This window comes from Beta vulgaris, chromosome 5 (assembly GCF_026745355.1).
Source record: "Beta vulgaris subsp. vulgaris cultivar EL10 chromosome 5, EL10.2, whole genome shotgun sequence".
NCBI lineage: Eukaryota > Viridiplantae > Streptophyta > Magnoliopsida > Caryophyllales > Amaranthaceae > Beta > Beta vulgaris.
Window position 1 is genome coordinate 6,492,406 of NC_079206.1, and position 13,923 is coordinate 6,506,328.

The window sequence follows — 13,923 nt, forward strand, 5'->3', positions numbered from 1 at the left end:
ATAGAGTATAACGTTTAATAAAGATATAATATTAGATCTACCGGCTTAATTTAGCTTTAAAACATGGTATACAACACATACAAATTGAACGTGACAACCTACTAGTAATCAATGCGGTCAAATATCTTTGGCAAGCTCCATGGCAAATCCACTTCATCGTATTACGATATAAAAGCTCTTCTACACAACCGTTTCAGTCCTATCATATTCAACATATTTATAGAGAAGCAAACAAATCAGTTGATTGGATAGCAAATGTTGGTCATTTAGTTCAATCAAGTTTCCAATCAAATTTTTTGTTATTATTCTACTTCTGCACTGCACTCCATTCCATCATGGTAAACGACATTATAGGAATACCCCTCGCAAGGAGGGTCTCCTAAAATTTATTTTTTCTTACCTTATAAAAAAATTGTGTAACAAATGTCAGGCAAGCCCAAGTCGTCCAAGATTTTTCTTTCTAACTTTTTTATCCTAAAAAGTAATTATATTAATTGTGGTTAAGTTCTATAAAATTTTATGTGTTGCCTTTAGCTTTCACTTTTGGATATAGCATACAATTCCCAATCAATTCACGTATTTCTAAATTTGCATTTGTAAAAATTATTAAAAGTTGATATTTTCTCCGTTTCAATTTAGATGTTACACTTTTAAAATCACGAATTCCTAGATAATGTTTGGAGAGGAGAGAGATAAAGAGAATTTATTACCTAAAAAAAATTGTAACATCTAATGTGAAATATCCTAAAATAGAAAGTGTAACATTTATAAAAAGGATTTTTTGTCCGAAACTACCTTTAACTTCCAAGTTTTTGCTAGAAACTACCCTTATAAAAAAAATTGTTGTCCCAAACTACCTTAATTTTACAATTTTGTTGTTGACAGCTACCTTATGCCGGTTTTCGACGTTGACTTTTGTTTTTTCCGGTTTTTTAATGTCCCGTTATATCACGTGATCTCTTCAAACCGTTTTTTAATTTTCCCCACCATAATTTCCTATTTCCCTGTGTGCAGACTCTCTCTCTCATATCTCTGTGACACTTTATACCACCAATCCACCATTAAGTTCCTCTTCTACTTAAACTAAAATTGAAAAAATCACACTCCGAGTCTCCTCGAATCTCAAGCAATTTCCACAAGGGTAAACAAAAGTTATAAAAATAAGGTAGTTTTAGACAATAATTTTTTTATAAAATAGTTTCTCACAAAAAATACTTGAAAGTTAAAGATAATTTGTGACAAAAAAATCTTAAAAAATATGAAAAAAGTATTTCAAAAGAATACATCGGGATAAGTCAATCACATCTCATTCCACTATATTTTTGTTACTCATTAATCCCAAATAATAGTTAAATTTGTTAATCATAAATTTGTTAATAGGTTTAGAACGTATTACCTCCGTTTCCTAAAGATCTTCCTTGTTACTGTTACTAAAGATACCAATGAGAATTAATTTGTGTGGGGTGTGGGGTGGGTAAAGTAGGAGAGAGAAAGGGGTTAAGATAAATAAACAAATAAGAAGAGGTTAAAGTAAGAGAGAGAAAGAGATTAAAATTGAATTAATAATGTAATGGTGGACCATATGATAGGAACATGAGAGGTTAGGGGATAAAATTCTAAATAAGGAACAAAGTAAAAGATGGAAGATCTTTTGAAAACACACTTAAACGAAAGGAGTAAAGATCTTTATAAAACGGAAGGAGTAAATACTAAAAAGAAACGAAAAATTAATAAGAGTAGATCCAACTATGGCCTCCTTCCATAAAAGATCCTAACTTTGAATTATCTTACGGTAGTCCCAACTTTGAGGTATGCTTTACAAAAACAGTCCAAGTGGATCGGTTACATGTTTAAACGGTAATTAAAAACAACACCCCCTTAATTCACGAACTCCACCCAACCACAACCACCTCGACTCTCTTCCCGACTTGCTATGTTTGTTGTCAAGAGTTTTGTCTGCAAACAGCCATGGTCGGCCACTAATAGCAATAGCCACAAAATCTACTTGTTGTATGAAATCGCTGGCTGCCATTTTCAGGTATATTATAATTAGCTTTCCTTCTTGCACCCTAGTTAGTAGTTAAGGTATTTCAGTAGAGTCTTCATTATTCAACCTTAGCTTTCTCCTTTAAACTTGTTACCAATGGTTATTCACAAATGTCGTAGAAGTTTGCATCAATTTCATGTGCCATATCTTGAATTTGCTAGATATTGTCATTTTGAACAACACCCATCTTTTTATTCATCTAATTCAACATTGGTGAAACTTCCCCAAAGCAAGATAGGGATTTTCTGGGATTTGGATAACAAAACCCCGAATTCGGTTTCTCCTTTTGAGGCTGCTATTAAGTTGAAAAGGGCAGTTTCTTCTTTTGGGATTGTTAGATATATGATAGCTTATGCCAACCAACATACATTTAGTTATGTGCCCCCTGCAGTTAAGGTTTTTAGGAACCAAAGAAAGGTGTTAAATCATTTAGAAAACAAGGGCATTATCGAGTCCGTTGAACCGTATGTATGTCGGGTTTGTGGGAGGAAATTTAACATCAATGAGAAGCTTATTTCCCATTTCATGATTCACCAAAGGGAGCATCAGAAACGGTTGAAACAAATAGAATCTGCTAAAGGAAAGAAGAGGGTTGATTTGGTGGGGAAATATGCAATGAAGATGGAGAAATATAAGAATGCTGCTCGCGATATTTTGACTCCTAAGGTGGGGTATGGTTTAGGGGAAGATTTGAGACGTGCTGGTTTCTGGGTGAAGACGGTGTCTGATGAGCCACAAGCGGCGGATGTCGCTCTAAGGAGCCATATGGTGGATATGATGGATCATAGGCGAATACAGTGCTTGGTCCTTGTCTCGGATGATTCTGATTTTTTGGGTGTTTTGAAGGAAGCTAGGGAGAGATGTCTCAAGACTGTTGTTGTTGGTGATAATGATGACGGGGTGCTTAAGAGAAATGCAGATGCCTGTTTTTCTTGGAGGGAGATTTTGATTGGTAAAGCTAAAAAGCAGGCAGTTTCAGTTGTAGGTCAGTGGAAAGATCGGGACATTTTGAAGAGACTGGAATGGTCATATAGTCCGAAATTGAAAAGAGATGCCTATAAAGGAAGTAATGAATGTGATTTTGAGGATGTTCAGAGTGCGGATGAGGAAGCTGAAGATTCAATTGAAGAAGATGATGACCCTTTGCTCCGCAAAGATGATAAACCGTGGTGGGAATTGGACACAAATGTTGATGGTGCATCTTCTAATTCACTGACTTGATGGCAAACACATTTGACTCTTATGAACAGACTACCTATGTATATTAATATGATTGGTGGAATATCATGGCTGCCATGGAAAGAAGCAAATGGTTCTTTTCACTTAATCATGTGAGTTGTTTGCTAATTGCACCCTGTTTAATACTGCATGACAGTTTTTGGATTTTTTTTTACCTCACTTGCTGTCTGTGTTGATGAAACAGTGAGTCTTGATACTTGTTTAGTTGGTCTTTTCTGGGCTTGGCAAACTTCAGGGGAAAAAATCAGAACATCATCATGTAAGCTCGTGTTTGATTTATACTTGATTTTTAACATCAACTGATGTCAGTTTACTCGTCTTTTACTGCAAAATTGTTTGTTTATCTAGCTGAATTATGTGTTGCATGTGGTAAATTGAAGGTATTATATGTATAGGGAAGACAAAATTTCTGCGAAACAACAGAAAACTAATGCCTTCAATTGATTTAATCTTGGCGTCTTGTAAGTTGGTTGGCGTATTATATATAACAGCTTAAGTAACCTCCTTTGTAAATATTGTTATGATCTCATAAGCAAAACACATTGCACTCACATGGTTATTGTGCTGGTGCCTGGTAATCAAGCAACATATTATGGAATCTTTACATATATATTTGAAGGCGTTGTCAAGTTATTCTATCCTCCACGTAGTGCCTCCATCATTTAAACCCTCTTAATCTGCGACCTCAAGTATGCACATGAATGGCTTAACCACATTGAATTGATATTATAGGTCCTCTCTTGAAACAAAATATTAAAATGAAAATATACGCAGGAAAATTTGAAATAAAAGATCTAATCATCAATTTTCATAAATTTAGATGGCCACTTTACCAATAAGATCATAATGTTATAAGTTTGATCGTTCAACAACCCAGGGATTGCCCGAGCATGATTACTTCATTACTTGTTATATTATTTAATAAAATGTTGGGTAGAAATGTTTATCATAAGAAAGAAGGTGCTAATACAAATACGTGGTGTTTTATTGAAGCTGATGATAGAGCTCTATAACCACATATATATACATATATAGATTACGAGAACCTTTTTGCTCTATAAGTGAAGGAGAGAAGGTGTTCGTAGAATGCCGTCTGGCTAAAAGCAGAACAATCAACATACATACAAATGACCAAGTCAGGATATTAGAAATGCTTGCTTCAGCTCTAAACCTCTCAAATCCCCAGGCCCCTGATGGTACACCCCCGATTTTCTTTCAACATAACTGGGATTTGTTAGGCCCCGATGTGATCAGAAGTGTTAACTCATTTTTACACTCAGGCTTCATTCTAAAAGAACAAAATAAGACCTTCATCACTCTTATTCCCAAAAAAGATAGACCCCAAGAAACAAGGGATTTCAGACCTATAAGCTTGTGCAACTCTTCATACAAGATCATTGCAAAACTTCTTGCCCACAGATTGAAACCGATTATGGGGGATTTGGTAGATAAATATCAAAATGCTTTTGTACAAGGAAGGCAAATGACGGATAATTGCTTTATCTCATGAAATTATCAACTGGGTCCGTAAAAGAAAGAGTGGGAATAGTTTTGCAGGTATTCTTAAGGTTGATTTAAGCAAAGCATATGATAGAATTAGATGGGACTTTGTGGAGGCCTTGCTGAGAAAGATGAAGTTTCCCGATTCCTGGGTCACATGGCTTATGCAATGCATTACAACTGTGTCCTACTCTATCTTGGTGAATGGAGAACCCACTGAGACCTTCCTTCCCTCAGCGGGTCTCAGACAAGGCGATCACTTATCCTCCTACATTTTCATTTTATGTATGGAAGTCTTATCGAGGAATCTGTCGAATCTTCAAGCTTCCAAAGAACTAGAGGGACTCAAGATCGCAAAGAATGCTCCTCAAGTTTCACACCTCTTCTTTGCGGACGACGCTTTGTTTTTCTTCAAGGCGGTCCCGAATAACTGTTGGGCCATCAAAAATATTCTCACAACCTTTTGTGAGAAATCAGGGGAGATGATAAATTTTGACAAATCTCACGTAATATTCAGTCCCAATACTCCCCTGAAATTTCGAAGGATTATGAGGAAGCCACTGGGAGTAACGGAAAAGGAGAAAATTGGTACATATCTAGGGTGTCCCATGGAAGTTGACGGGAGAACTACGTCAGTTTTCAACAGTGTCATTACAAAAATGGGGGAAAAAATTTCGTCTTGGAAGTTCTCTAACCTGTCCCCGTCAGGAAGACTAATTCTGGTCAACACCATTTTAATCTCTTTAGCTTCCAATATTACTTCCACCTACTTGATGCCTCAAAAAATCACCCGGAAAATCACTTCGATGCTTCTAAAATTTTGGTGGGGATCTTCAATGGATAAAACACCAATTTACTGGAGGAAGAGATCCTTGATAGAGAAACATAAGTCAGAAGGGGGGCTCAGTTTCAGAAACATTTCTCACGCAAACAAAGCACTCTTGTTCAATCAGGCCTAGAGAATTCATAAGAATAAGGATTCGCTCATTCATCAGCTCTATGTAGCAAAACATAAGAAGGATCCCATTCAGTTAGTCATTGATAATGAGGGACCGAAGAATAGCTCCTACGCTTTTAGAAGTCTTCTAGGGGCTTGTAGGAGCTTCAAGGAAGGACTCTACAAAAAATTAGGAAATGGGAAGTCGATTAGATTAGAGACAGATAAATGGCACCCGTCAAAAAATCTCATTCCAAGAGATGCGCGAAATCAAGACTCAGAAACCGGCCTTACTTGGGTTTCAGAGTTAATGGATCAAAACAAAATGTGGAAACCGTCCATCATTTGGAATCAGTATTCTAAGGAAGATGCAAAAGAAATATTCGCCATCCACATTCCAAGAGCGGACATAGATGACGAGATTGGTTGGAGCCACACAAAATCGGGGAATTACACAGTCAAGTCCGGTTATTGGTTTCTAAGTGGAGAAAACCAACAGCAGCTTAATAAATCAACTTTCTGGAATCATTTCTGGAAAGCAGACATTTTCCCGAAGTGGAAACACTTCTTATGGAAAATTTTCAACAACGCCTTGCCGACAGCGGATAATCTCATAAAAAGGAAGATAGCTGGAATCAACCCAACTTGCTATCTGTGCAAGTCGCAAGATGAAACTCTAGCTCATATGCTTAGAGACCGCCAAATCGCCCAAAGGATCTGGAGCGGATCCCTTGGAATTGTGGCAGAAAATGGAAAGCACCTGAAGATTCAGGAGTGGATAAAGAATTTTCTCAATCTCTTCAAGAAAAGGAAGGAGGAGTGCCTAGACATGGAGGTTGATTTCATATCAACTTTATGGGCCATTTGGGTGCATCGAAATGAAGTCATTTTCAGAGGGGTTATTCCAAATCCTGAACGAATTATGATGATAGGTAAAGATCACTCCGTCAGGTTGAATACCAGGAAAAAGAGACAGGATCGACAACTAGCCAATTCCTCACAAGAGGAACACGCGGATCACAACAAACATCAATTCCAAGAATGGACAATAGGAAATAAAGCCTCAACCAATGTGCAAACGCTGGTAGTTGACGGGACTTGGAAGAAAAACGTGAAAACAAACCAATGGCAAGCAACAATAGCATGGAAAAATGTGAATAATGACCCGAAGGAGGAAGCTGCTTCGAAGATCTTTGCAAACTCAGCAGAACAAGCAGAAGCCTACGCTATTCTAAAAGCAATAGCGGATATGGAGTGGAGAAGCCCAGGTCTTATAATCAAGACGGATAATACGGAAGTTATTACGGCCTTGAAGAGCAACATTACCACCAATAAGAACATCGATAACATCATCAAGGACATCAAAAGAATAGCAAATAGTTACATTTTCATTTCTTGTATCAAGGTAGGTAGGGAAGAGGTCAAGTTAGCGCATAAACTTGCTACTCAAGCAAGGAAAAGCTAATCCTTCTTCTTGTGTTTTTTTTACCCTTTGTCAAAAAAAAAAAAAAAAATAAATAAAAAAAAATGACCAAGTCAAAGATTGTTTTGGGATATCATATACAAACTCAGTATGAACCTAATTTCATGGCTAGGATTCGACTTGAATAGGTGATTTACATGGCTGCCACCTTCTGCAATGCTTAGTGTTGGTACTTGCTAAATTTTGTGTCTTTGCCAGCATCACTGGGTTAAACCCACTCAATGGCTGAACCAACATGTAGTGTTCATGACGATATGATATTTACAAGATTAACCTACTTTTCCCCTTCTGAGGCCCTGTAGAAAGACTTATTTTGTTGGTCTTTATACTCCGATCCATAGTTTGCACAAGTGATATCAGACAAATCTTAGAATTGGAAATGTTTACATATGATGTTTCACTTTCTTTGTTGGATTTGACTCTAACTTCCTACCCTTAATTTAACAGAAAAGGGTGAGTTGGTGTGCCTTCACCTCTCTCTCTGGACACTGCCGACAGCAAGGTACAATTTGGAATTCTGTTCTGGTTTAAGCAAATAAGTCTCTGAACTTGCCCAGTTCTATCCCCACCTGTGGTCAGGTAGGTTCTCTATCATTTCTGAGAGTAGTGTTTAACATAATATTTGGAGTTCACTTTGGAGTTGATACTTGAAATAGTAGCTATTCTGTTGTCCTGTCTTAAGAGAGAATTATACTTGAGAACCATTGAACATTGTCGTAAAGTCTGAATTCTAAGTATCTGTCTTGAGGTCTGAAATCTAAGGAACTGAAAACTGAAGTCTCTATGACCATTGGGAGCTAGCAGAGATGATGAGAACACTGTCATGAACATTGGTGCTGAAGGTTCGACAAATTTAGTGCTAGACTAATAGATCAGCTTATTGATGATGTTATTCCATAGTAACTGTAAGAGATTAGAAACTAAAGGATGTAGGACAACTAGCACAGATAGATGTCTAACTAGTTTTTAGATGGTGACTCGTTCAGAGGATGTCAAACTCAAAGCTAACTTTCTTAGTAGAATTACTTCCTCAGTAGCAATGGCGAATCTTCTTATCCTGAAAAATTCAAAAAAAAAAAAAAAAACTACAAGCATATTGAGGGTCTTGCTCTTGCTACCACAACTACATGACAGGGAGGCCATAATGTATAGCGATACTCCAGTTACGGAAGATTCTTAGATACCACACTTTTGTAAACAATCTGGGAAGAGGTGGGGAGAGGGGTTAGCAATCATATTAGAAGAGATAACAGTGATAGTCATAGTTGGCTGTATGCAAAGGCAACAATAGACAAACAATGTACATAAGATAGTACAAGATAAATGGTAATGAAGGAGAATGGCCAAAGATTATGGTGTTGTGTAGGTTACAAATAGGTTGCAAGAATTGTTTTAAAGAAACTTCACGGACAAGAAAAGTTGACATATACTAATAAGTAGAGGCATAGCCGCATAGGATCAGAGGGATGCAATGCAATACAAAAAGTTGTGGGCCTCCTCTCAGCCTTATCTTTTGGCTGAGAGGGAGGAGGGGCTAGGGACTTGGCACCAATTCATCTTTTCTCTGGTCTAACAATATAATTCCATATTCAATGTTTGCATGCCAATCAATCAATCATGACTTCATATCTATGTGCATTTTTGTCATATAGCTTGCTTATTATGTCTACTAAGTTGCTTGAATATATATAGAAGACCACTGAGCTGCTTGCTAATAAGTTAGTGAATCCAAAGCTGTGCTTTATGTTTATAAACAGTTTCAGCATCCATCTAATATTTAGGAGGGCCACAAGGCCCACGATCCACGACGACATGAATTGTATTTCATAGTCCTCCACTGCCTGTTTCTGGCTGCTTCCTGATTCTCCTGAATCATATTGATCATTGTTTGCTGCGGTCTTTTGTCTAATTGTATTGTGCCATCAGAGGGCCTACTGCCTAATAGAATCAGCTACGAGTCAGTCAAACCATTGTAGTTTAAATTATTTTTCCTGCTTAGTATTGAGTAATGTTTTTCCTCTGCATGTAGTATATGAAAAGTTTGCTCTCCGTCCCCCTCCCCTTCTTCCACTTATGGCCAATTCTTGATTTTACCTTGTGAATAAGCAGCTAGCATGTTTTGTCTCTTGGAATATGAGCATCTGCCATGTTACATTTTTTTATGAGTTTAATAATTATTGCATTCAACATTTTTCTTAGCAAAATTTGTAACGGCGCACATGCCTCCTCGACTTTGTCTCCATTTTTAGCAACTTTGAGACAACATCAGGATCAAGTGGAAGCCATGATCAACCATGATTAAATTTGCCATAGTATGCATTAGAGGTACAAAACATTTAGGTATACTGGAAGGAAATTTCTTGTGGATGGAGTTTGGTTACGCCATTAGGGGAATGCTGATATCGTCTGAGGTTTGCTAGCTGATAAAGTCGTGCTGGAAATGGCATCTTTTCAAGCTTCATCACCTTCATGCACGCTGCAATATCTAACATGTTGAAGAAGTCACACCGGTGTAATTGTGTTCGACCATCTGATGCAATAACCCATTTAATTGTATGTGTTGCTAGGTGATGCATCATGGTCTGTGGAAATGGGTATATGAAATCGTTCTTTAACTGTAGGGGCCTTCCCTTGATCGTTCTTTTCACATAAGTTGCATATGGTGGTCTGATATAGATCCCATTCCCATGTTATTCATTTCCTCCTGTCTTGGTAATGGGAATTTTAGTAGCTAGGATAGGAAGAGTGATGAAACATACTTGATTGGATTTACTTTTCCTTGAATCGAACAAACCTTTACCTCTTATTTCTTCATTAGCGATAAAAACTTCAATGCTAATACTTTGTTTTGCTGAGATGTAGGTTGCAAGCATGGGAAACAATTTGGATGGCCCTTTCAAACAAAATGAGTTGTTACCACTGGCCTTTTGTTTCTGTTACGAGGTACAATGCTATGGCATGAATTCATGACGAATACCATCCTCACATAGATTAACTAACTAAGCTAGTTGACATCCCAGCAATTGCGACTCCGACATCGTCTTTATGTGGTTATTGTTGATCTAGTCAGTTTATTTATGGATGCCATTTGGCTGGCTTTTCACACTCTGTTAAGTGTGATGTACTATGATGAAATTTTGGATATTGGTGTGATTGTTTTAAGGATGTGATAATTACATAGTCATTTGTTTTTGGATTATTTGTCAATGATTTGAAAGGACTTTAACAACAAAACTTGTTGCTTAGTTGATTGCAATAAGATTTTTAAAGATCCAGAGCATAGTTACCATTAATATAACCCAGCAAAAAAAAGTCAAAAATTGACAAAATCAAGTTGTTGTAAATTGTAATCCTTACGCTATTGTTACAAAAAAAAAATGATCAGCAATCCCCCTTTTCGTTTGGTTGTTTTGATCAAAGTCCCTGAATGTTACCAGATTAATTCTACGAAGATGAATCTGTTTTATATACAAAAAAAAAAAAGCAATTGAAAAAAAACTGCTGCTTCATCTATATTAATAGGCAGTCCTTGGGTTATGAAAACATATGTTGAAATCTATCTAATAGGAGCTCTTATTATTACTCCGGTCTCATTAGTTTACCCGTATTCCTTTTTGGGATGTATTTTATTAGTTTATCCATTTCTTTAGTTTTTATTTACGGAATGGGACTACTAGTTTTCTATTACACATACGTTCAAGTTTAACATAAAATAATAATTTCTCTTTCTTTTTATGTCCTACAACATTATTTTTGCTCAAACTCTATACAGTTAAAACTCTGTGCAAAAGAAACGGGTAAACTGATAAAGATCGGAGGGAGTATATATGAAGGGAATAAATACAAGAGAAGCATGTTGTTTTTTGTGATTCTAAAAATTAATAAGTTGGTTTAATATATGTCCTTAATTAAATGAACATTTTGTGTTCCATTTTCTGGAGACTCTAAATAAACTTTTGTCATCTAGTATTTTTTAGTAAGGGATCTCGTAACTAGAATAAATTAATCAAGGAATGGGTATGGAAATGAAATCCATAAATACATAGGTGAGACCGTGAGATATCCAATGGCCAATAAAGTTTCCAACGTTGTTTAGTTGCAAAAATAACATATCTAGCAAGGTAATAGGCAACAAAATTATCATCTAAATACACATGAAACCATCTAATTGAAATAAAATCTCTACTATAAACATAAAACATATTCTAGAAAAAAATCTAGATCAGAAACATAAATACTCTATTATCGATTGGTAACCAAATTGAAAGATCGGGATTAGGATCTTGTGAGAATGAGCCAACTATATTGCGAAACTGAGAGCTTTGCCTTCAGCTACTTCCGTTGGCTACCAAGTCTTTAAATGTCGCACCACCAAAAAAAAGCTCGCCCATATGATCCCTAGCAACAGCTCCTAGCTCAATCCACCCACCCACCCTCACAAAAAGATGCATCAGAGTTGATTTTCCCGGAACCGGAGGAGGGGAGAGCCACTACCGACGATTACACACACCAGGAGCGGGTAAATGACTAAATTCTCTCCAATTTCACTTGATAAAATTCAATCCTTCAATGGATTGGTCTCAACCTAGATGAACTACAAATTGAAGTTTGATTCAACATGTTCAAGTGTCGGCAATTCTGTAAACACTCAATGTACATTTATATGATTTTTATACGTACTTTGCATAATTACGATTCCCAACTTGGTGGTTATTCTTATTAAGGGTTTTTAATTTGCGGGTTTAGGATTCTAGTTTACGAGGAGACGAAAGAGAAAGAGGGAGAAGTAAAAGAGGGGAATAATTGTATCTCCATTTAGATCTTGAAGAGGGAAAACATAAAGTGGCATTCATGGGAGCAATAAATAGTGCTAACAAAACTCTTTTGGATTTTTAAGATAGTTGGTATCAGAATTTGATACTCAATAGGTAGTTTTTGACAAAAAAAAAGTTTGATATATGCAACATTTCTCACATCTCATTTGGCACAAATATGACGGAGAAATGGTAGCAGAAATAAAATAAATACTACTAAAATAAACGTGCTACCATATAACAGACTAATCAAATCCTAATTGTAGACAATTCTTTAGCTTTTAGTCAAAACCAAACCCCTCAACAATGCCATTCAACAAGCCAGGAAACTTCTGTTCTTGAAAAAAATAGCCCACATACTGCAACTCTGCAAGACATCACCCTGCAATGTTCACTAGACTATAACCCAAGTAAAGTGGAATATATACAAGTACTCTTATCATATTTATAAAGTAAATCTCAGTCAATCTGTGGTCTGGTTAGTGATTACTGCTTTCACTTGCTAGCATTTTTTGAGGTCAAGGACTCAAGGTTCAGCAAATTCACAGTAGTTGTTCCTGCAACATTCGCGGCAAGCTACTATTTAATTGGACATGGGAAACCCTTCAACAGGTCAAGCACAAGCACATTGCTTCTCTCACAAAAAGACTAAATGTGTAACTCTCAATGAAAGGTTTATACTACTTCTAAATATGAGAGTATAGTCAGTATAGCAAGTTGACATTTTGATCTAGGGTTTTGATTCCAGCCCTGCCTGGCAATCTTTATTAATGTGCTTAAACCACAGGAAAATGCAGCACCTCAGGCCAAGATTCTGTATATTTACTCAAAACTGCACATGCCGAATAAAATATCGCTAGCAACACTCCGGAAAGTAACGTGGGCGCACAATTTTGCACAACTCAAGAGCTTTACAAGTCATGTAGCATCAACTAAAAACAAGTGAGAGCAGTATGGATCTATCAAAAGCCTAAGAAATGTGTTCCTTATTAGTGGCAAATGCCAGCTCCTCTACTAGCACTTCATGAAAGAGAATATTGTGGCAATTTCTAGCAATATCAGAGGTTCATATCAGCTTCTGCTGAACAATTTCAGTAAAATCCTTAAATCATTCTCTGTAATATTATGTATGTTCAGAAGATCAGGAGAGATATAAAACACCCAGTCAATCAGCCTCAATCAAAATGCTACAAGCAAAAGTCTTTCACCTTAAACTTCTGTGCACTGGCATAAGTGCATCATCCTATCTCATACATGTTGAACCCTATATTTACCATCATTGGCAAATATACAAGTATCTCATACTCCCTCCATCCTATCTCGTACTCCCTCCATCCTCAAATATACTTCTTGCATGCCTTTTGGACAGTCCACACATACATGTTGAACCCTATATTTACCATCATTGGCAAATATACAAGTATCTCATACTCCCTCCATCCTCAAATATACTTCTTGCATGCCTTTTGGACAGTCCACACATAAACTCTCTCTCCTCCCCCCCCCCCCCTCTCTCTCTCTCACACACACACACACACATATAGATATCCCATACAATCCGTATCTTCTATACTATCTACCAAAAAGCATTCACACCCTACTAAAAAACCAAGATTCCAAGAACCCTACATATAATTGACATTACATGTTTCATTCATAAACCTGCAAATGAATCTTCCTTAAAATGAAGCAAATTTGGGAGGGTTGGGAAGCTCCCTTTTCTTTCTCTACGATTATAATTTGTAAAGGGAAGAGCTAATAAGTATTATCGAATGATAGACTGCTTGGTCTTGAAGCATACCAGTGGCTACATCCACCATCACAAGACAAGCTAAATCTTTCATCACCTTAATGTGAAATATTACTCCAATCACTAAGTAGGATGAATATAGACACAGAGCAA

The 13,923-nt window shown here is 36.7% G+C and overlaps 2 protein-coding genes across 5 annotated transcripts; both read left to right on the plus strand.

The window, feature by feature from the left end:
- Positions 1–1,820: 1,820 nt before the first annotated feature.
- LOC104892439 (hypothetical protein) lies at positions 1,821–10,405 on the plus strand. 4 transcript variants are annotated; one of them, XM_048645087.2, is made up of 5 exons: positions 1,821–3,378; positions 3,471–3,545; positions 7,654–7,785; positions 9,406–9,531; positions 10,069–10,405. In XM_048645087.2, exon 1 carries the CDS (start codon positions 2,144–2,146, stop codon positions 3,266–3,268), a length of 1,125 nt encoding a protein of 374 aa, XP_048501044.1. In that variant the 5' UTR covers positions 1,821–2,143; the 3' UTR covers positions 3,269–3,378; positions 3,471–3,545; positions 7,654–7,785; positions 9,406–9,531; positions 10,069–10,405. The 4 variants fall into 4 exon arrangements, with proteins under 4 accessions (XP_048501044.1, XP_010676677.2, XP_010676678.2 ...); XM_010678375.4 differs by lacking the exon at positions 9,406–9,531; XM_010678376.4 differs by lacking the exon at positions 9,406–9,531 and having other exon boundaries at positions 7,654–7,708.
- Positions 6,034–7,188, plus strand: LOC125497948 (uncharacterized). Its single transcript, XM_048645670.1, has one exon. It carries the CDS (start codon positions 6,034–6,036, stop codon positions 7,186–7,188), a length of 1,155 nt encoding a protein of 384 aa, XP_048501627.1.
- Positions 10,406–13,923: the final 3,518 nt, after the last annotated feature.